This window comes from Syngnathus acus, chromosome 21 (assembly GCF_901709675.1).
Source record: "Syngnathus acus chromosome 21, fSynAcu1.2, whole genome shotgun sequence".
Taxonomy (NCBI): Eukaryota; Metazoa; Chordata; class Actinopteri; order Syngnathiformes; family Syngnathidae; genus Syngnathus; species Syngnathus acus.
In genome coordinates, this window is record NC_051105.1 from 6430400 (window position 1) to 6454664 (window position 24265).

The 24265-nt window shown below is 42.0% G+C and overlaps 1 protein-coding gene and 1 long non-coding RNA gene across 8 annotated transcripts in view; one reads left to right on the forward strand and one right to left on the reverse strand.

Moving 5' to 3' along the window:
* Positions 1-23361, reverse strand: part of myo16 (myosin XVI) — a 66917-nt gene extending 43556 nt beyond the window's left edge. For 2 of the 7 annotated variants that reach the window (XM_037240096.1, XM_037240095.1), the window contains exons 1-5: positions 12397-12898; positions 9199-9474; positions 5327-5397; positions 4847-4990; positions 707-815 (exon numbers count right to left, since the gene is read on the reverse strand). In XM_037240096.1, coding sequence (XP_037095991.1) covers positions 707-815; positions 4847-4990; positions 5327-5397; positions 9199-9474; positions 12397-12424 — 628 coding nt within the window. In that variant the 5' untranslated portion in view covers positions 12425-12898. Of the gene's footprint in view, positions 1-706; positions 816-4846; positions 4991-5326; positions 5398-9198; positions 9475-12396; positions 12899-18756; positions 19103-23220 lie in introns of those variants that run through there. The other 5 variants (XR_005096158.1, XM_037240099.1, XM_037240093.1 and 2 more) reach the window with 5 other exon arrangements.
* Positions 1559-23815, forward strand: LOC119115558. Its single transcript, XR_005096161.1, has 4 exons — positions 1559-2365; positions 12923-12925; positions 20541-20545; positions 23805-23815. It is a non-coding gene; the product is annotated as an uncharacterized LOC119115558 (long non-coding RNA).
* Positions 23816-24265: the final 450 nt, after the last annotated feature.

The following is a 24265-nucleotide window of genomic DNA, read 5'->3' on the forward strand; positions in this document are numbered from 1 at the left end:
GGATGTGATCATTTTAGGGCTTGGCTAACAAAAGCTGAGTGAAGTAGCCATAAATTACTGTAAATGGCTAGGGCTCATTGCAGAGACAGACTGTTTTTTTTGTGTGCCTGTGTGTGTGTGTGCACATTTGTTTGTGTGTAGGCTACACTTGAAGTGTTTGTAGTCTTGTCATGTATAGCTTCAAGGTAAGCCTACAGATGACCATTACATACAGTAAATGTTTCGAACCACATTTAGCTCCAAGGGTAGGAAAAAAAAAAAGAATAAAAAGACTGCAGTAAAGGTCTTAAAATGCTGTCCATAGATGTTAATCGCAATTCCCCGGGAACTGGAACGTTCGCCTCTCTCTTTCATGTTTTTGCTCTTATCATGAGTGCAGTCAGACTATGGGCCATACTTGAATTTTTTTTTTTTTAATCAAACCGATGGGCCTGGTCATTCATGAGTGGCATCAAATGTGTATGTAAAATCATACTTATAGTTCATGTATATATGTATCAAGTGATTGTGTGGCAATTATGCCATTAGGCTAAGAAAATATTACACTATTCTTGATAACGTTAATGCTCGCTCGGCCATATTTCGCCCGGGGCCATGCTTGACCCACACCTGCTTTTGACTTTTGACATATACAAATGTGTTTATGTCAAAATATTTGGCGCGCTCCTTGAACTCAAATGCAAATAAAAACAGCAGGTGTCTTTACCGTTTTCCTCCAGGTGTTTTTGCAGAATATAGCGGCTCTCTGTTCCCTCAGGGGCGTAGTCCAGAGGAACGTTCCCGTCAACATCCTGCAGCAACGAGTTCACCCCGGCCTTTTGAGGAAGAAGAAACGACGTGCAAGAGGTTAGCGGGTGATGTTTGTCAAGATAAATTCTATGAAATTAGTGGAATATCTAAAACCGAACATGTCCAATTAGTAATTCAACTAACATTTTTAAAAGGGCCATTAAGTATCCAGAAAATCCTTTTTGCAACACTCAAATGTTTTGACATCTTGACTTGTTAGTATTTTTGTGTACAGCATACAACCTTTGTTTTTTTAAGACAGTCAAAATTGTTAACACAAAAACGTTGTTTTTTTTTATTCTCGTACTCCCATCTTTTATTCCCTATAGAAAAATTGTTATCTGAAACAAGAAGAGATCACCCAGCTAAGAATCTCATTAAATCCAAAGATTAAAGATTAACAATAGGTTAGGTGAGAAGACGAATGTACGTTTGTATTTGTTCGACAAGGATCACACCAGAGCAGTTTTCTAGCAGGCCGGCTCCTTGAGCCCCATTAACGACTCGCATTGTGGCTATGATCGATTGCTTCTCTTTGTTTTGTTTTCTCCAGCTGTTAAAATGACGAAATATGCACGCGTGATGCAAAACGTGCTTCTGCTCTTTTCATGTTGAAGCAGTAAAAATTATATACATCCTCAGACACTGGCACATGAATCGCTCATTTGACTAGACCATAAAAGACAAGCGGAAGTAATGATCGTCAACTGGACTAGGTCTGATAACGGGGATGGGTGGGGGTCCTGAAATGAGGACCTTTATTGGATATCCGCACCTAATAGAATTCTAATGACCCTGTTGCGCAGCAGTAAAGAGATTTACGAGCAGGTCCGTCGAGGAAAAGGCCTGAAAACCTCTTCAAAGCAAAAGTGCTAATTGATTCATGCATCAGAGACTTGTTTTATAAGAAAAAAAATGATATCGCACATTTCCAGACAAACTGTTTTCGACGCAAGACGCCTCTAGAGATATTTCTGATAAATGAAGGCCAACGGCGGCACTTTATCATCAGAAAACGAAGTCATGTGACTCATGAGGGTTAACAAAAACAATTCGGGGACATTATTGAGGGGGGGGGAAAAAAAAAAGTCTCCAAGCAGCAACTCTTGTAACATTGACTAGCATCCGACAATATGTCGCCCCAACAAACACCAATCACAGTCCTCATAAAGCCGACCGCCCCTCCCGCCTGTCTTTTGTGCGCCTTTGAGGGTTTGTGGCACTCGTAAAGCAAACCCACACGACACGATTCACCTCCAGGCGCACTCGACGTCAATGCGAGTGTCGCCGGATGGCGCAATGACTTGACAGTTACAATGGATGGCAGTGTATCTCTCTCCATGCCTGTGAGCAAATGCGGACATAAACTTTTACAGAAGACTTGTGTGATTAAATGATTTTGGAATAAGCCGTGACAGTAAACAGCACAGTAGTTCAAGTGCAAATAAAAGACATGCATCTAATATTTCATATATTTTCAATTGAAGGCCAAAATTAACTCATTCAGTGCCAGCCCAGTTAAAATAGATGTTTGACGTCTATCGTCGTCAATGGCAGTGAACGAGTTAAATAGCTGGTTCCTCTGAAAACTGATTCATATATCACCATGATGTAAGTGTAAACAATTATGATAAAGAACATATATGGATTCATTGACGACACTTATAATGAATGGAAAAAAGCTTTGTACAAAAAAAAAAAAGCGATCAGACTAAACAGGTGTCCCTAATGTTGTGTCCTGTGAAAAATGCCTCAACTCTCGAGAGAGTTACTGCGCCACCACTAAAGCAACAGCTACTCTTTCATTGCGGCACAAAGCGCCACAAGAGCAGGCGACGCAGATGGCAGCTGGGGAATTATGACAAGTGGCCCATGGATGCGGAGGCATTAGTCATGTGTCTGCGCTCCGACGATAAGCGATGACAGATATAAATGAGTTGGCGTCAGCAAGCAGCCCCGCAGACTGGGAGAGGTTAACAAGTTGACTTCTGACCTGCTGCGGCTCACCACAGCAAAGTGATGAACAGTGTGGACTTGGTCGTTCACTAGATGGAAGTCACACTTATGTCTATTGGTTACTTGGTTGGAAAGCCTTTCGACTTATTCCCTCCTCTATGACCGTCCAATTGTTTTACATAGTGTTGGGCAGAGTAGTAAAAAAAATAATAATAATAAAAAATAAAAAAATAAATAAAAATAAAATATAAATAAGCCATCCAGAAGTTTAGTAAACAAATACTGCCTCCATCAATGAAAATAATTCCTCATATTTTTCTGGAGGTTCACATCTACTGCAGTTTGCATTAAAGTTTTGCGACTTGACACCAGGTAACAAACCTCAAGCACCGCACTTAGTCGTCATGGTAACAAAAACCATAGCCCAGCAGCAGTAGCATAAGTGAAATAATTGTGTTACATAATTAACCCCAAGCAGATCACCCTCCATGCAACCGTAAGGCAGACTGAGTGACTTTATTTACAGACAGACATACAAAGCTGAGCTCAGAGCAGCCAGGGGCTTGCTGTTAGCCACAAACTTCAAAAGACTGGCAAATGCAGACGTTCCAAATGCATCCGTCACATGTCGGGAAAATGGGTCAATTCCACAACTCCCTACCGGTGGATGAGGATAAGAAATAACATTTTAGAAAAGAACACGTCTCCTGTGGATATCACATGATTGCTTAGCTATATCTTGTAAATGTTTCGAGGAGTGAAACTCAAATCAGAGAACCACTCTATGCTGTTTCTGATTTTTCAGTTAATCATCACAACCAGAAGAGGAGCAAATGATACATAGTATTGGAATTGGGTTGGGGATGAGGTTGGTAACAGCCATTCGGAGAGCAGAGAGGGGAAAATGGAAGAACTAGAAACTGTTCATCAATGATGAAGGACGGGAGAAGTAAAGATGAAAACACCAAGAGCAAGACACAATAAAGAATTTCTTTCAGTGGCATTTAAAGATAAGGCAGCTAATCAGGCACGTGGGTGAGACCGTGTTTCCACATCTCATTAAAATGGAGACCCAGAATATTCTGCGGAAAGCGCTCCACTTTTATTCGATGGCAAACCTGTGTTCCCTCCCACATCGGCGCAAACGACCCGTTCTACTTACAGCCATTATTTAGAGAACAAAATAGGTCTTAAATATTACGGTACATTTAAATCAACTCAAGAAAGGATTCAAGTTTCTAATGTTCGTCAGGAAAATCTAGCCATCACATTGAATGGGTTACATCAAATGGATGGAACTGAAGCACCCTGCAGTGAGGAGATGCTGAGAGACCCACCGAGCATGTCACGCTTTGGATGGCAGCTCTTCAAACACATCCGTGCCTCAGTGGAACCGCTACGCTGCCGCATACAGTAAATCAACACGAGCAAGCTGTAAAGGAGTTTAGCTTCAGCCTGGTGACAAGCCTCTGTGGGTCTAATCAACACAAGGAGATTGAGCCGAATGTCTTATTTGCCCTCCCCTGCAGATGGCCCTGTTCTCTTTAAGGACCTAATCAGACGCTTCACGACATGCTGGAAACGTTTGCCGTAGAACTCGTCCGGGTCTCTTTGATGGTACGAGGTACTGTGTGGTGCCGTTTGCTACTTCCATGACGGCATATGACGAGCAGGGTATATTAGGGTGGAAGTCTTGTATTATCAATGTGAGCCCGAGGACATTATGACTTCAATTTTGGTCGACAGCAGGGGGCGATACTGAATAAAATGTCAGCCACTTATTATGAATGAAAAATGATTTATCTATCTGTTTAACTCATATTCCATTCAAATATTTTAATCAGAATACTGTGTTTGGACTAGTTGGAGAAAATATAACATTATTGTAAAGTTTTTTTTTTTACTTGAGTTCCCCTTTAACACTTGAGTAGTTCCAAATATAGCACTTGTATACCAACCTACTGAACAAGAGAATATAAATTGTACCTTTCACGCTTGGATAAGCAATTATCATGTTATTGTGTAAATTTCTGCTGGCATGCATTTCTAGAAATCCATTCTCCCATTTGTTGTTGTGGCATGCATGTCATGAGTCTCTCACCAGAAGAAAAAGCAGCACCATGTCGGCGTGGTCGCACACACATGCTACATGCAGCGCCGTCCACAGGTCTTCGTCCTGCAGGTTGACGTTCAAACCCCGCTCTATCAGCACCTCCGCCGCCAGCACGTTGTCGTGACGAGCGCACTGCGAAGTGTTGGCAGGATATCGTTCGGACGCACTCGAGATAAGGAATTGGCGATTCAAGTGTGCTCTACATACACCTATTTTTCCTCATGTTTTTTTCTTATTAGTATTTTCTATCCATTCATGCGTCAATAAAGATCTATCTGCACTCGGGTTAATCATGCTTTTCACACAAAACCACACACCAAAACATTTCATAGTATTATGGTTTAAATTCATAGCATTTAAAACAAGTGGATGCAAGACGCACACCAGTAAAATGATACATCATCATTATGATGTCCCATATACTCTTGCTGTCATACATGTGGTGCCCCATTTGTATGTGTCGCCTACCAAGTGTAACAAAGATCCTCCAGAGGAGATGGGAGCGTTGGGATCGGCTCCTTCCTTCAGGAGACGCAGCACTGCAACACAAGAGCAACACCTGTCATTTACAAACAAATACAAACATTATAAATGGAGACAAATGTAGCATTGGGCAACCAATACTGAACACTGTGGATGCTGACTACCATCCATTTTCTATCGTGCTTGTCCTTATTTGGATCACGGGTGCAATGGAGCCTCTCTAAGATGACTTTAGGCTAGAGGCAGGGTACACCTGGTCACCACCCAATTGTACGATAAATATACGTACACGAGGGGGGAAAAAAAACACGCATTCATGCCGCTGTGCAATTTAGAATGTTCAGTGAACCTAACACGCGTGCTTAAAATGAGGAGCGAAGCCTGCAAACACTCAAAGTACGCCAAGTCATTTCTGAAGACAGGGTCAATTAGTCTGCTACTAATTCCACCTGCCATTGACCCGCTTAAAGTCATTTAAAGGCTCATTACCTGTCCAGACATGTTCAACCTCATTACTAGTTATGTAACACATATTCACAGACTTGACAAAAGTATTGGGATACGTGACTTGTTGCCCTGTTTGCAGCTACAACGGATTCTATTGTTCTCTAGTAACTACTTCAAGTAACATGCATGGAACTAAGGGAACATGCAAACTCTTAAACTATCCCAAAATGAAATTTAATCCTTTAAGAATAGTTCAAAGCCCACACAGCACTTGAGGTGTACTGCCAAAAGACATTTTCCTCATTTGTCTAATAGCCACTGTAGTATAATGATGTTGAGTAGAGATTGAACAGTGAAGTCAATCACGGCAATTTACATTTCATCTCTTTGATATGCTGTAAAGGCGCAGGACTCGGACTCCCCCCAATTAAGGCTCGTCTAAGATTTAAATAGTTACTAGGCAACACATAATGCGTTGGCTTTGCTGTATAATCGCCGAGATGCTCATTAGCCAGTAGAGACTTTTAAGCACACCAAACTCAAGCAGGATTTATGGATGCGGAAAACATTTTTTTTCTTGCATTTGGCAGCGTTACATAATTAATAAAAATGTGTGTGATGAGTTGAGTTTATGGCGCTGTGCCTTGATCGGCATTCCGTTGGACCCAGGACATTTTCTTACACGTGGCCTCGCCGCACCTGACAATTAAGTGACTGAAAGTTGACTCGACTTTAGACCAACTCTGAGGTGGTCAAAGTTGTGGCGCAGGTGGTTTAACATAATTTTCGGGAATTTAATCAAGGTGCAGGCAGACAAATTCTGCACTCTGCTGATATTGTGGTCATCGTATGTTATTATATTTTCTGGCATAGTTTACCTGATGATATTTATCTGGTCTGCATAGAAATCGGTATGATATCGCTGTATCCACAGTTAAACTATTGTTTACCGTACCAGAACGCCCACAAGCTTTTGGCTGCAACTTGAGCATAATGTATCTCTGATGCTTATCGAGGCTGCCAGGCATGTTTTTTATGTAGTGTATTTTAGACTCAAATGCTTTTGGATCAGTTGTTGTAAGCATTCATGCTGTTCCTGGTCTTTATTATAATCCTTTTACGAGAGATGTAGTATAAGCAGAGTATTTCAAAAGCACAAAACATTGATTTTTGTTAAAGCTGGAGATGAAAGTGAAAGCAAACGGAATCTATTAAAGAGATTTATGTCTGCTAAAAGATTTAAACAGGACAGCAGCAACAGTTTATGCTTGTCCTGCAGCAGTAGCGACAACGGCGATCCATCTTGGTGCTCCCGTTTGACATTTGATCACATGCTCCGTTACTCTACACGCTGTGACATCCACCTTTGACTCAATGCACGTTCCTTTTAGAGAGCATGCTGACAATGGGGGGGACTCCACAGTGGAAGTGGGAGGCTTCTCTTCCTCGTTGCCATTTCTTAGGGTGCTGCACAGCTGTTCTGCAGATAAAGTGCATTTCCATGACAACCAGTGAAGGAAAATGGGGGAAAGAAAGAAAAAGCAGGGGAATAGCAAAGAAAATAAAGCTATAGGGGAAATACTTTTTCAAGGGAATGGGATGGTACAAAAGGTGTCCATCTGTATCCCTTAGGTTACAAAAAAAAAAAAGAGTAATCTTGGGGACATTATGTCCATGTGTGTTACTAAACTGAAAGTTCTAATGTCTTCCAACCAGTACCAGAATACAAAGCCATTAAACAGATCCACTGGATGTGGTATGATTTTTTTTACCCAGATACTGCCGTAGAAATGTCCTTATTAACATTCTAAATTCAAGTTTACCATACCACCATCTAACTTTGAATGCATGGCCATCCTGATTGTGTGCTCAATGAAAGTTTGGAAATACCACGTTAAAGCAACCTTGAGTTGTTTATGGTACTAGTGCATTTGTGGATGTAGCATAAAAAAATTATATAATCAACTCAAAATCAAGAAGACCTGGAAGTAGTGGCGGAACTAGAACTTTGTCCTTGGGGGGCAAGTTTGGAAAATGTAGATAAACAATAAGCATATGTTCATTACAGAGAATGGGAACAAAATCAGGGGACCAGTGATACCCCCAGCTCTGTTAGTGCCCAGGACTACACTCAAATTCAAATCATTAAAACTCAGTCAATATAGATATTCAGGTTTTATGGTGGTTGAAAAAAAATAAAGTCCAAGCACAAAAGAAAATGCATTTGTTTTCGATTGGCTAAAACAGCTTAATAGTTTGCAATTATAGTGCCAGCTGTTACTTTGCCAAGTGCTCTACATCATGCGAACATATTTTCTTATGGGCATAAACCTTTCAAAGTAGACGGCATGGTGAGAGATTTTTTTTAATTGAAGATATCCATTAAAATGATGCCATGGCATCATCCAACGCCCTGCTTTCAGACTGACTGCTGCAACAACCCACAAGCTGCTGCTCACCCCGAGCAAACTCATTGGCAGCGAGCTAGTGGAGATTAACACGCTGACCTTGTGACAGATCGCTGCCACTTCTCTGATTAGCCAAAGAGCCTCTTGAGCATCCTGCAGGTTTTCAGCCCCGAAGAAAATCGGTTCAAGTCCATGCTACTTATTTTTCCCAAGGACACTGCCCTTTAAAATTATGTGGCTTTGTTTTTCATTTCATGTTTATGAAGTACATTGGCTACCTGTTACTGTTTGTCTTTACGGGAAGGGAGCGCAGTTTCGATATTATACACAGAGAGCAAAACAAAAAAAAAAAAAAACAAGGGCAAACTTGATTAAGTTCCTGCCAGAGGGAAATTCTTCCCGCACCCTGTAGTCAATAGACGTGATGAACAATGACAGATGCACGTTTTTTGTCGAAATGAAAAGGCTAAGGTGGAGAGGCTTCGTTGAATAAGAATGCGGCTCGTTTTTAGTTATGTTGATGACCTGACATCAGCACTCATCAATAAGATAACAGCAAAGCAGGTGTAGCTATGGTTCGAAACGGTCGAGCTGAAAAAAGACAAAACGTTATCGAACAAAATATTTCATTTTTTGATTTATTGCGAGTTAGGGTGTACCTCCAGTGCAAGTTTGGCTAATTAGGGGGAAATTTAGTTACATTTCTAATATTTTAAAAATCTAATCACATGACACTAATTAGCCCTAAATGCAGTTTAAAAATTCTGCAACTATGCTAATTTTCCATCTATGCACAAAATGATGGTTTCATTTTCAAGCTTATTTCAGGTCAGATCATTTGTTTTGGATTTACCACAAATTGATCTATTGACAGTGTCTCAGAGCAGCATCATCTCCACAACTATTGTTGTCATAGAAAATATGCCAAATCGATAGCATCTGTTCACAGAAAGATAGTAACCAAGCATTTCAAATCATGTAAATCATGATCAAGTTACGTACCTTCTTTGTCATCGTGGCGAATGATGGCATCCTGGAGGATGTCGGCAAGGCTGAAGCGGACTTGTTGTTTCTTGCGTTGGGCGGTCGGCAAAGCTCGCACCTTGATTCCACCTTGCTGACGTTGCTGGAGGCTCTTCTCCCGTTCGTAGTACGCCCTTATTTGGTCGCAACGCATTCTCTTGACCAGACGCTGGCGCTGGCCGATGGGCAGAGACTCCAGCAGACACTGGTCGATCTCCATGTTCTGACGGAAGGCGTTACATAGCTGGAAACAGCCTGGTGATGAGGGAAAACAGTTGTTAGCGTCAATCACAATAGAACACTTGACTTTGGGGTTTGCTTGAATGCACTTTGAAAGATATTGAGCTAGTAACACAAAGCACCAAACATAAAACGCAGTTGCTTCTGTTTAGCCCTTGGGCGGCTCGAGAAGCAGCATCGTGCTTGTCGTCTTTCTTATCCCGACAGTGATTCTCCTGCTTTGTCAGTCTCTCAGTAGACTTTAGCCAAACAGCCTAACATCAAGAAACAGCAGCATACAGGTGGAGGAAGCTACATAACTGAACAAAGAATGCTTAGCGTAGAAAATTGCGTATTTCACAAATCTGTGTGGAAGTCAAGCCATAACTGATGGAATATTATTTGTCTTTCTGTTATATAAACCTGCCATCAGTCTGTTGGTGGAAGTCTCAGTCAATCTCAGTTAATTTGAGAACACAAAAAAAAAAAGATGGAACTTCCTTTGTAAATTAAACATGTTGGTCACAGTCTGGATTCATTTGTAACAATTTCAAGTTTTTCCCGAGGGTTGTCTCAGTGTGAGTCACTGAGTTTGAATGTTGAGACATTCTATCTACTGGAAGTGATGCTTTCCAGAAACGTGGAAAACACCAAATTATTTTTTTTCCTCACATCAACTGGGTTATGGGTAAACCATTTTTTCAAAAGTACGCCTACACAAATAAGCTGTTTTTTTTACTGATTACTAAAACACAATCTAGAAGCCAAACATAGCAGTTCCAATCGCCAATAGAGGAAAAAAAAAACAGCTCAATTTCCAGCCAAACAAATCAAGAGCCTATCCCAGCTAACTTTGGGGGAGAGGTGGGGAACACCATGATGCATATGGGCAATTTACAATCTTCAATAACCCGAGTGTCAGAAAATCCACCCGAACCTGCAAACTCCACAAAGAAACACATTTGAAACCCAAACCTGTTCACCCAGGAAGTATTTCAAATTAAAGCAGAACCATCAAAGATGATACTGATACCGTTGGGTCTGATGTCACCACTACTTTGCAAAGTGCTGTAAACAACATGAAAAATCACATCCATCATGCCCTCTATGAACAATTCATGATGCAGCAGCATCCATTATACGCTGCAGGCAATATAAGATTGGATGCTGATGTAGTCCATTCTATTGGCACATTACTGTAGCCATCTTTCAGCTAGAGTAACACTCCCAACAACAACTCCCTCTTTGCACTGTCCCCTCAAAATGATTCAACACACACCACCATTGAAAATGTCCAAATTCACCCTATTAGTCATTTTCACTCCATGGTGTCATGTGACTCAGTGTTAGGTCACAGGTATGAATGAGTGAATCCTCAAAGTTTCCGATACCTTCGGTCAAAATATACTTGGATATAGACTAGTCACAGAAGATGTCAGACTATCAGAGTTGATCGCGGTTGACTCGTAACTACCTCTCACTCCACCTTGACTCACCAACAATCATCATTTGTTTCGCTTGGGCCGCTCGCTGCACGTCCTTCACACAGTCACCCCGCACTCAAGGCTGCCGTCGTATGGTCGCCGTTTATTAGCGGCGCATGACAGACGTCACATTGCGCCGTGCATTTATGCGGACACGACTCATCCTCAAGATCGTGGCATATGCAGGCAATATTCATTAAATTTGAAAAGATATAGTACAGCAAGAAGACCTGGTTGCCTTAAGGTGAAATTGAAGTGATTGAAATCAAGTCATACGCAAATGTCTTGGTTAATAAAAACATGATTTACGGACGCAAGGAGTGCTCATAATTAAGACATTCAGGAACTGAACTAGCACACTAACACTTCAGGAAAAGCAGTGGGTGCCATTTTTGTTTTTTCAGAGGGCGCAAAATTTCAAGAGGGGAAACCACTATATCATGATCATCGTAGTTATAGTATATAAAAATGTCAAAAAGCATTTCAGAGTCAATTATGGGTACATTAAAAGCATTGACAAAGGTCAGTCTTGGAACTACGAAAGACTGATTAAGGGGTTGAGACCGTTTTATGGATTGTTTGATGAAAAGCAATGTGTGGTGGTCCAAATAGAAGAAAACATGATGTTTGCTTAAATGCTTCATTAAAAGCCGTGATTTACGTTGTCATTGGTTGACAATATATATAATCTACTCCTGGCACTCTTTAGAATGGAATGTCTGACATCACCTTCCGTTAAATATTGCTCAAATCAAATTCAACCCATATTCAACTTTTTCCTCTTAAAACCAAGAACTTGCTGCTGACACCAATTTCAAGGTCACCCTCCCCATAAAAAAAAAAAAAATCAAAATAAAATCCATGTATGAATGGTTAAGTAGACCTGAGACGAGTAGAAATGCAAGTATGAATTGCTCCAGACAGCAGCAATGTGAAGGAGAGCGGAAGGACAGGCATCTAATGGAAGGGGAAATGGGGGAGAAAAAAAAGAAGCTTCTACTCTCTCATTCGGCTGGCTATCAGTTATTGATTGAATGTGAAACATTCCGTGCAGGCTGCAGCTAATAAGACCGGCAATCACTGCTTTTGATGTACTAGAAGGATTTGCAGAGATCTGCAACATTTCCCATCACTCATCCCGGCCGGCACGGCACCTCTTGGCCGCACGTCAGTCATCTTTTCCATCCCTTGTCTGCCAATATCGTTTCTCGAAATCACTGGTTCTCTCATGCAGTCTGCTCTAGTGTTAAAAAGAAAGCCCAGTCACTCGACCACCGCTTTTCCCTCTGCTGCTGCTACCTGACGCAATTCGCCGGTCAACTTCTCACACGCATCTGCAGCCATTTCTCTGCAGCGCACACCCACACAGGAAAGAGACGTTTGAAGTTTTGATGGCTTTGCAGGTACTTGGATTTCAGAGCATGCAATTTATTCTCTCTTTATATATATGAATCAATACAAATAGGCTACTTACAGCATTTGATGAAATGATAGTGAGACATTTTGGAGTTATAGGAGTCCCATCAGTTAGAAGAAATCTGGCAGGAAGAACGGCGTTGAAGCCGGTCAAGCTGGCGTCCCAATCAGCAGCTACAGGTTCCAGCACAAACTGGATGCATTATTCATCTGGCTTCCTGCACACTATCCCCCCCAAATAATTGCCCTCCTTGTGTTTGCATTATTGACCACAAGCAGTAGCAGAAGCTCCGATTGCAGCTCACACACACGCTCACACACACTTCCTGCGACATCCAGAGAGTGAGCTGCCTCCTAGAGCTCCTCGCCTGCAGCGGAAGAGCCGCGGCGCAGCATCTTCCCAGTCATGACCGTCACACGTGTCCCCCGCGTCACTGACTGACAGCCGGCTCGGCCCACCTCCCGCTCAACACACCTCCGATGACGCAATGCTCTTCACCTCCACACACGCGCAGATGCCGGTTCCCTTATCTTTCACTGCGACTCACACACACATGCAAATGCAAACGAAGAGCGTTTATGAGTGTGTTTGCACGGGGGGGTGAATTTAATTAGTTTCATTCATTTAACTGGGCCTCCTGACCCTGCACAAAGACAGATGAGAAGTCAAGGTCATATCGGAGAAAACCGATAAGGATGGAGAAAATGTTGCTTCAGCACGGTGAAGAATAAGAAGATCCTACATGGAGGAAGAAAAGAAAGAGAGAGAGAGAAAGAAAAGAAAATAAGAGAAAGAGAGAGGCAGAGAAAGAAAGTCAGAGAGAGAGAGAGGCAGAAAGAGAGAGGCAGAAAGAGAGAGGCAGAGAGAGTCAGAGAGAGTGAGAGAGAGAGACAAAGAGAGAGAGACAGAGAGAGAGAAGCTGCTGCAGTGCGGCTGTTGGCGCACTGACAGGTTAAGAGCGTGTCAGTCGGTCTTAAACTAGCCACAAATGGATTGGAATGTTAAGTGTCCCTTGCTACTATATTGTCTAGTTTGAGGCCGGTACGCCTATGTTAACACACACACACACACACACACACATTGAACTTACTGTAGTAGTGTGCGTCGGCATTCCCATGTCAGTGTGTCTGTAGGTCAAGCTCTTCCATTCAAAAGGGAATGAATAGGGAAGCTTTGTAGTTGAAAGACGATTTGCATGCAGGAGGGTGAGAACGTGAGGCAGAGACCCCCCCCCCCCCCACGCACCCCCATACCCCCTAAAAACGCTACTGTCGAAGTACAATAGGCAATATTCTCTTCCACTATATGGCAGAAGCTACAACTAACCTATTACCATTAAAAAAAACACACAATAAACAGCATTCTGTTTCACTAAACATATCCAGATTTCATTTCATTTACATCTTAATTTGGAAAGACTGAAAGATCCTCTGTCCAGTGCAATCACATTGTGGAATCGATTGTTTAATTGCATCTTGAACTAATTAAGAGTACTGCATGCAACCAGCCAGCAGACACTGGTGAAGTCTGAAGCACAACATGACATCATCTAATGGTAGCAGAGCTGAATCCAGCAATGTTCGGCTCAATACTAAAGATAACAATTGGTTATTAAACTCACCGTAGCCAATGCCCATCCCTCGTGTGAACAGTTTGACAAAAACTGATTTGTGACCCACATTTAAAAAAACGTGATGTGCATTGTCCTCAACTGCATGTTTTGTTGCATTTTCTGCCGGGAAAATATGAGTCAATCTATCAAAGTGATAAAAAGCACACAAAAGGCAGTTGAGGTTTATTTAGAGGAGAGAGTGATGCTACAGAGCCATTTTAAAAGGGAACAAGGCAAAAGGAAGGCACAGATTGGAAAAATGAAAGTGTGCTTATGTGCTCGAGCAATTCCTGTCATTGGAAATCAGGTCAGAGAAATGTGTGACAAACGGCGCCGTGACAAGGGCGAGAACTAAGTGAGTATAAAGTGAGTTCATGTCTGGATTCACAGACAACCCCAACAAGCATGCACTAAAATTGCACCCGATTAATAATGCATAGGCACATCGCAAAAGACGCAGAAATTCACACCTCGGCTGCAGTGGGGGAACAATACCCCCCCGCTCCCCAAAACACTCCAGCAATGACACCACACGCTCACAGCGGTGGCTGTGACTACGAAAATGTCATGCTTTGAGATCCAAATGTCACATGACATTAGAGCAAGTGTGTGGAATAATTGTTTGGATTTGGCTTTGCACTCGAGCTCCCCCAAAGTGAAATTTATGACCACACCGCAGCTGGGATTGGATTTACACAACAAGGTTCAAGTGATACTGGTATGTTTGTGTGTGTGTGTGTGTGTGTGTGTGTGTGTGTGTGTGTGTGTGTGTGTGTGTGTGTGGCTGAATTTGGAAATACATCATAGAAAGGAAAAAAAATGAATATAAAGGAATGGTAGCTGTTTGACTATTTGCAGACAGACTGCATCGTACAGGTATGATGTCATCAAAATAGAACAATTAATGTGTAAAAGACATTCTAACATAAAATGGATGACATTATTAGCGGGGGAAATGGACTGGGCCAATAGTGCACATACAAAAATAAATTACCTCTTTTTTTTTTTTTATAAATCGCAAAACATCTCACAACACATCAAGAAGTGTTTTCTATTAAAAATAGCTGCTCCCCATTCAAAAAAGCAACAACAAAAAACTATTTATAACAATTTTTATAAATTAGTGAAGATAAACGATAGACAATAAAAGGCTGGGTGGATAATACGAGTTTATTTACTTTTAAAACGACTTACGACTTGATTTAAGATACCGAAGCTATTATCCAAAGGTAAACACACTATCAGTAGATCCAACTGTATCTTAAAATAGACAAAACCCTGCTATTAGCGCCTGCTGCAAATACAAGGTGGCACAAGGTCTCGGTATGGAACACAACGCTGGAAGGCAAGACGACAAATCTCTCGTGAAGCAGTGAGCAAGTAATGGGTGCAAGTCACGTCCTCGTAATTTTTACCTCGGTGCTGCTACAATTAGGTCACGCACCAGAACACAGTCAGGCTCACAGATAGTTCAGATTGACAAAAGAAAATGGATTTCTTCTCACAGTAGCTAGCCTACAATGGAAGAACACACCATCATTCTCATCCAAGATGACGACTATGTTGACTTTGACACGTGTCATCCTGTCAGCATCGGCCTCAGGCGACTGTGTTACCACCACACATCAACACTTAAGAGTCTGCACACTGCTAGTATCATTATAGTTATTTTTTTTATATAAAACCACACAAATATTGCATGACTTGGGCTGCTGAAGATTCCCCAATTATGGCAAAGCCAAAGGCGGGCGAGAAGGCTTTGCAGTGAATGCATTAAACATGAAAAGAGAGATCGCTTTGAGTTAATTATTCATCATATTTGACATATTTACACAAATATTTACTCTTCATACCAGGCCATTTTTAAAATTTTGAACACACTATTCAGTTCAGGAGTTTGTGTACTGAACTGTACTCAGAAGCGATGCGAGAGGAACCTTCAAATACCAACAACAGATAACTTTTAAAATTACAGTTAATGAGAGCAAAATAGACCCAACCCCCTCCTTTGGATGAAACCACTACCAGTTTAATGAGCAGATTTTCCCCCTTTGCATTATTTCTGAATGTGGACCTTGTAGAGCATAGGTGTCAAACTCGAGGCCCAGGGGCCAGATACGTCCTGCTAAATCATTTTAAGTGGCCCGCACAGATAAATTATGCATCGACTTCACGTGTCAGTACTAAAATGACAAATTATTAGAAATTTTTATTAGCATTCATCTTTTTAAAATATTTAAACTGTTTTTACTTGTCTCTGATTTCAAAACTAGCTAGTCATCAGTTGTGTAGTCTATACTGTATTGAGTTTGTCACCCCTGCTAAGCGTGTGTGTGTGTTTGTGTTCCGGGCTGTGCTGGCCAACCAATAATTATTTATTTTCTTCCCAAAGGATATAATGGAAATATAATCATCTTGAGAATCTAAGGCAGATAAGTGCTTGTACTGTTTTCATTAGAATATTCAATTTCCTGTTTTATGGTTGGCATCACGATAAAAGGAAAAAAGGAGGGGGCGGGGCTTTCCCCAATAGACCTCAACAAGACTCTTGAACAGAATTTGCCAACATCTTTTTTTTTGCTTTAGTGGATCTACTGATGCCTATCACCCCTCAATTTATTTTTTTGTTAGTTTAGTAAATTGCACGGCCCCAGGGGTGTTTCAACAGTAATTATCATTTCTAAAAGTTGCATATGGCCTTCCAATTATCTTTGCCTGCAGGGGGAAGGATGATGACACGATATGACGAGTACTGAACATAAAGATGGGTTGCAACAAAATGCCTTTTATGGCAGACCACCTTCTAAACTTTTGTCTTAAATTAGAAATGCAATGATGACAGTATTTCAAACAGCAGCGTTCGTATTTCTTTGAAGAAAACAGTTTACGACAGCGATAATTAGGGCATGATGGATTTAACGTCTATCACAAAAAGAATGCAATGAAATGTGATTCTAAATCGCCCGTTAGTGTGAATGTGACTGAAGTTTGTGCCCTGAGAATGACTGGCGACCAGTCGAGAGTGCACCATGCTTCTCACCTTCAATTAGATGGTAAAAATGATTTACAGTATTTTACAAGTATCATGGGATCTGTTCCTTAGGTTAATCCTTCATTGCAGAGCTTTTAAGATTACTCAATGGGAGACTATGAAAACCATTTTTAGTCGCAGATTGAGTCAGTACTGCCGAACACAAAGTGAATTTGTGAGTAAGGCAATGCTCATCATTCGGCTTATGTGCTGTGCTCACAGCTGCGACTATTCGGGTGTAGCCATGTTCTCGCAGATACTTACTGTGAATGAAATGAACATCTTATCCTAGCTGACTTTAGGCAAAAGGTGGAGTAATGGGGTAAGTTTTAAATAGAAAAAAAAAACTGTTCAGAAGTGTATCAACAGTCTGGCAAGCAACAACGAAATAACTTGTTCTTTGACTTTTTTTCAAATTGTATTCCAAAAGTAGATCAATCAAGTGAAGTCATCTTAATTGTCAATTCATCACAATTGAAATTCAGAGAATTTTGACAATTTTCTGATCAAATATATTTATATTTAATCGATGAGTTGTCGATTAATCGATTAATTGTTGCATCTCTAGTTTCATGTTTTTTCTATCTAAGAATGGCAACAAATGGGAAGACTTCAGCAACATGCCTTCATACAACATTAAACTTGAGATGGGGTGTTTTCATGTTTACAGCATGGCCATCGAGGCCAAGCACAAATAACCAACCTTGTGTGCACAAAGCATATCCACCACTGCTCTCTAACTCCAACAAGTCTTAGCTATGAAAGTGTGCATCGAAATGCAGAACATGTGCCTTGAAGCCACAGTGGTGCATAATCAAGTGCAATTTGGTTGTTGCGAGATCAGAGAAAACAGGATATTCAGCGTTGAGCGACGGCAGATAAATGACTTCATGCAAATGGATATGCAAATTCATCGCCGTTGCATTTTCTCCCCAGACACAATCTGACGCTGCTGTTCTCACAATCTTGCCCAAGGAGGCCCAAAACATCTTCCAGTTAGTGTGTTGTGATGCTTTGGATCTTACGCTCAACGTCAACCACCACAGTTAGACCAACAGAGCTGTTGATCAGCTGGTAGTCCCGGGGACGGATTATGCATCCCGTATCTAAACGCTGAGCCTTTCATCCCTAATGTAATCCCTTTCCTCATTCGGGATGGCGGCCAAGATGAGGAAAAAAAAAAAAAAGACTTAAAGTCTGCTGGCTGGTTTTGTAGTGACCTCCATCAAGCCCCTCCCTTTCAACTTGAGCTGTTTGTCCCTCAGGGGTCAGCTTGGGTCAACTGGGTCATCAACCACACGGCCAGATGAATAGCCGTGGCTTTGCCGGCGAAGCCGCCGCAGGGTGGCACTCCGAGATGAGGAACAACTGTTAACTTAAGGGAGCTAGTTTGGTACGGCCAAGGGCAAGTGATTGACCTTGTGGTTTACTCGCCGACAGGAGAAGTTAATACGAAACTTCCCTAAAAGGACTTCACCATAAACGAAAGCCAAGCACGGCATAACAACTTGTGAAACTCGGGACAAATCTTGTCATGAGCGCTTGCTGAAATCAATCTTGCGCAATCAGCTGTTCATTCCCAACCCCAACACAAACACACGTACATTCTTCCACACCAAACTATATATTTAGATCTGCAATTGGCACATCTGCTTTTTCTTTCATCCCTCAAGTGGCAGCCCCGAAGAATCACGACCATAAACATACACATCAACGTTTCCATCACTTGCAAAATAAGCCAGAGGAGAAGCGAGGTTTTGGAAAAAAGACTTACGGGGGAAAGTCCATCCAGCGGAGAACCACGGAGGGAGAAATATACGCCTGCCCGCCCGACTGCCGGAACCCCAACGACAGCCGCCTCCCTTGCGCTCCGCCACCAAATCAATTTCACACTCTCCACCTCCCCGCCGCTGTGATGTCATTCATTCATATGCTTCTGCCGTAACCATGGCAACCCTTCTGCTTGGATCCGCTCACTCCTTTACATCTCTCTCGCCGTCTTTCTTTGTCCCTCCTCCCCCCAACTCTCCAGACCCCAGTGAACCCAGCCCACCTACTCCAGTCGAGAGATACAGTTACACCCCCTCCAGTAAAATAAGGAGGCGCGTGGGGTCCCTCAAGCTTAAGAGTTTTGCAGCCGAGCGCACTTTTGTCAAGACAAGTGTCCGATAAAGACAACTGGCGGACGAGCCAGACAAAAAGCAACGCCTGGAATCTCTCCCGGTCGGACACGAGGCAGCTGTCGCATTTGCACGCAGACGTACAACAAAAACAAAAGATGTGCCTGAGCCCAGCGAACAGATGGGTTTGCTTGCATCGCGCTGATATGCCGACACAAGTCCAAAAAACTGAAGCATGAATAGTTAATGACCAGCGTTGTCGTTAATTGGGTGCCACGTTGACCTTGGCTTGCATACACTTGACTGTCTCACTTTCTCAAGGAGTTCCTTTCTTTCCTGAATTCTTGCATAAAATCATTTGGCATGAATTATCCTGATTATTTGAATAAGGTGTGCTAGAGGAGGCATAGCAGCCCTCGAGGACCCGTTCTGGACACCCCTGAACTTGATCGTTTTATTGCATTTTTACTTCCTGTCTGCTCATTGAATAAAACGGTTGCCGAGCTCATCAAAAAACACTCAATGAGAATGGATGGTGTTGAGTATTTCTGCGAAAAGGGAGATTAGATTCCCTCAGTCTATCAGATTGATTAACACATCATCTGCTTCTTAATTAGCTTCTCAAGCGTTCCTCTTGGAAATCTATTTGAAATGACTGCTCGCTCACACATTTACTGCCTCACCCACCGCAAATTAGACTAGCACCTTTTCAGACACATTTAAGGTCATTTAAAGTCTAACAGCTTGTCAACACCGCCCACTCTTGTGTTTGAAAGCTAGTTTAAACTGAAAGCACCTCAACCCGGCCTTGCTATTGTTTTACACAAAAGTGACCTTTTCAAAACTGAGTGGGAGTTTACACTGCATTTTTTATGGTCCGAAATTTCAGATGGGCCCGCTCTCGAATATGATACGACTTATTTATCGGCAATGAGAAAATGTTCAATCGTCTCAATCCGGGTCAAAGAAAGAGAATCTACGCGCACTCAAGGGGGATCGCAGAAATCTCTGCAAATTGTTCCCTACAGTGGCCTGAAAAAAAAAAAATCTTCTTTGTCTGTAACCCCCCCCCCCCCTCCCAACTTCAAACTCAGCCCTCACCACTGCCCTGCCTTGATGCTCTCACTAGTTTGAACCTCCACTGCTTCTTCTCCACACCCACAAATTCATTCTACTGTTGAAGACACCAGTTTGACACTTAAAGTATCACAACATTGTCAGTCAAGGGGGGGGGGGGGGGGGGGGGGTATCACGCTCCATTAAATCCTGCCCTAATTTGATTAGAATTGAATATGGGCTTGAAATCACAAGCAGCTTCATCTCAGTTAAAGGTCCCCGTGCAGCATCTCTGACGGATCAAAGCGGCGCTTTACAGAGAATGTGTAATAGTAGCAATCTGACAAGGAGGCAGGAGAGCAACCCCCGTAGCTGGACAAAGTGTTTGTGTGCAAGGGGGACGGAGGGAGGGGCCCTGTTTCTATGTGTGTGTGTGAGTTACAGGTTTGATAGCAATAATGGGAGCGCAGCAGTGGAATGATTACATTTCACACACACGCCCTCCTACACCAGGGGAGGACCAGCTGCCTCTTGAACTGCTCTCTTTTTCAATTTCGTTCCACCTCTCTGATTGTATCATCTCTTTGGTTGAAGGGGGGGAAAAATACACAATTGTACAGTCCTGATACTTTTTTGCTGCTTGGTAAAGATTGTGCTCACAGGTGGACACTATAAGGGATTATTTTGAATTTTTGGGATGGATTAAAGGTGGTTGAGTGGCTGGGTTTAAAGTTGAAGTGATACGGAGAGCGGATTTTGGTGTGTAAGGGAGGAGCTAAGTTTAGTTTGGGTTGTTAGTGGCAATTACTGTGATGCTTCACTTTTTTGGTGCATTTTGACAAAATTAAAATCATATTTTTAAGGTTTACGTAAAATGAGTTTGAAATTTCAACAAATTGTCAAGGACTGGTACAGTTCAAATTAAACTATTAATATCGAGAAGTAGCAAGTGCTGTTGATTTATCTCAATTTTACAAATAGAAAGAATAATTTTGTTGGTCACTACAACAAAAACACACCCAGAAGTGGTTCCCATGGTCACATGCACATACAGTAGAATAAATATAGCTTTGGCAAGTTCCGACAGGCCCAGAGAATTACCCTGATGCTCTATCTTGACATACTGTCCAATAATAGTCCTGGAAACAAAACTGTGTGCGGGACTTCCCCCAGCAAAGGCTTGAAAGCTTTAATAGAAGGGATATAGAAAAGGGAAGCTCATAAAGTTTTTTTTTTTGTACAGAAGGAGATCAACTCCCAGCAAATGTTGGAATCTAATTTCGGCCTCCTGGAAGTGTCCCATTTCCCGAATAAAATCGCCGCTACCAGCTGTGACCCCGTCCGACAAGCACCTGTCGTTAGCTTTAGCTGGACAACTGCCCGGTCTCCCGGGCCGAGCCTCTCTCGGAACGCAGTCCAAGACGTCCCCCCTCAACTAGGGTCGTTTTCCGACAGATGCAGAACCCAAAGCTGTGTACCATCAATACAAATATCATTGTGAGCTAAAATAAAGCGCTACCTCCAACAATCTTAAATATTTGACTAATCACCACCCAGCCAATATTTATTATTTAACTGTATACAACCAACATACATTTTGCTTGTTTTTCTTATTTAAATTAAACAGTTTTGTAATCCCTCCTCAATGCATTGTTCTTTTTCATCATTTATTTATTTATTTTAACGAGTGTTTGTTGCTGCTGAGATGATTTAATTTCTCAGGGGATCAATAAAGTATCCATTTCTGTATCTATCTAATTTAACAGTGATCAAAACAAGCATTTCCCGGTGGGGGGGATTGATGGACTTAAAACTGTAACCAAAGCCATACATGCAACGAGTGTTTTATATCCCAGCACAACTGTGCACCACAGTCTGGCCTCATTCAACGTCAGTGTGAGTCAAACGTATGTTTTGACTCCTAATTCCACCTCCATCAGTCCCTTCTGCTCAGTCAGCTGTCCCGCCTCTGATGTCAGCCACGTGAAACGCTATCTAAATGAAATCCATCTACTTGGTGTGTCACAGCGAGAGCTGGGTGGGGGGGGGGGGTTATCGATCATTCGTCATGCATATCGCTGGTGTCAGGCAGAATTTGGAAAGAATTTGGCAGCATTAACAGAGAAAGCAAGCTTTCAAGGCTATAGATTGGTGGAAATGTGAAATTGAGCTAATTTGGACAGTAACAATATGTCTTAAGGTATAATCTTTAAAAAAAATATATATATTCAGGAAGTGTTAGATTTTGTGTGTAGTAATCTAAATAATAGAGATGTACTTTGTTTCATATTTTTAATCAATTTTCAATTGCTGTCCTGCAGCAAAAACAACTTACGAGAAATTATACGACTATTCCAAACAGCTCCAGGTGTGATTGCAATTCTGTGCCAATTAATGCCAAATTCTTAATTAAAAAGATATATATCTCTTCTATTTCATTACATAGAGCAGACAACCCTAATGTGAGCACTGGATGTTTAGCTTCATAAGTGTTAAGCCACCCCCTTACACACACTTGTGTGTCTGTGTCGGCCTGCTGTCTGAATGAGCCCATCTGTGAGCTCCTGTGAAACAAAAGCAGAGATTGGTGTGGTGACACACAGAGTTATGTTCTTTTCCAACACAGTAAAGCACACAGACCCTTTTTCCTTTGACTTTCCTCCCCATGTTTTGTTTCTAGTTCCATACATTAAATCTCTCTTGTTTCCTGCACAAGACTGCTAGCATCACACACAAGGGCAGACCGACGAGGTCCACCGAGAGTGGGACTATTTCCCCAGGTGGCATTCACAGACAGCCTCGCAGGATTTTTGGAGTGTTTGTGTGCACAACAAAAACCTGCCTATTTTAATGCTGCCAGCAGTATTTCAAGGCAAACAACAGCTTGTAAGACTGAGTGCAACAAAGAGAGGGAAAAAAAAGGACCAGTTGGTAGACGAACACTTAAAAACATCTCTTCATTGGCAAGCAAGTGAGAGCAATGAATATTGTTATTTTAAATAAAGCAATAAAGATACATGAGCATTTACAAACATTCAGTACTAATATCCAAACAAACAGACCTCAAAGTGTCAGCATCCTTCAGTTCCCGTTGAGCTCTTCTCCGACAAGTGTAATATCCAAGAGGCCTCAGCACAAAAAAAAAAAAAATCCGGACCACTCTGACGTGCAGTGAGTGTGAATGAAAATTGTCTAGCTCCCTCCAACATCCACTCTCACGAGCTCCAATCCTCTACTGACATCCCTTCAGAGAAAAGGGGAGGGAGGTTGGTAGTGGGTGAGGGGTGTGCCAGTTTGGATGAACCGAGGGGGGTTTTAAAAGTCCAGAAAGAAAAAAAAGTTTCCAAATGTGTCTTTTAACATCATGCCTTTGGGATGTTTTTCTTCAGCCAGAACCAGGGTCTTGGACAAGGTGGAGGAAATCAGAAAAATGTCAGGAAAAACCAACTGCTTGAATTTATCCGAGGTTCTTCTTCTTAAATGGTGGCAGGTGCTCACACCTTTTTAATAAGTTGCCATGTTAGCCACACCCCTTTGCAACCACATTCTCAAAATTGATTTGTTTTAATTCAATTTAAAGTGTCAATTTAATGATAGGGGGAATCATGATGTCACATATCACAAATATTTGAACAGGGGTGTGTAGACTTTACTTTAAGAAACTACTGCATACACTGAAATCCCTGGTAGAAAATATAATCCTGATAATATCCCAACTCATTTTACGCTTTCTGAAATTCCTTTGTAGATCTAGAGAAGGAGGTGGATCAAATCTTGCCAGCACTTGGTGGCGATGCGTGACACTGGATTTAATGTGCAGTTGAATGTGTGTGCATGTGAGACACAGAAAGAGGGAGGGGAGTCAAACAAATGGTTAGACAATACAATGAAAGGGAAAGTGTGTAGTTAAAACAGAAAGGGCAAATAAAAGAGCAGCGAGGAGCAGATGTGCAGAGGACGAATGCAAGACCCCAACAAAGCACCGCTGCGGCATCAGCCTCCCTTGCTCACTTCTCTAATCCCCTTAAGACCGTTCTCCATTCCTACTCCCTAACCCCAACTATTGGTCATCAACAGGACAAACATAGCCAGGAGCAAGGACCCGGT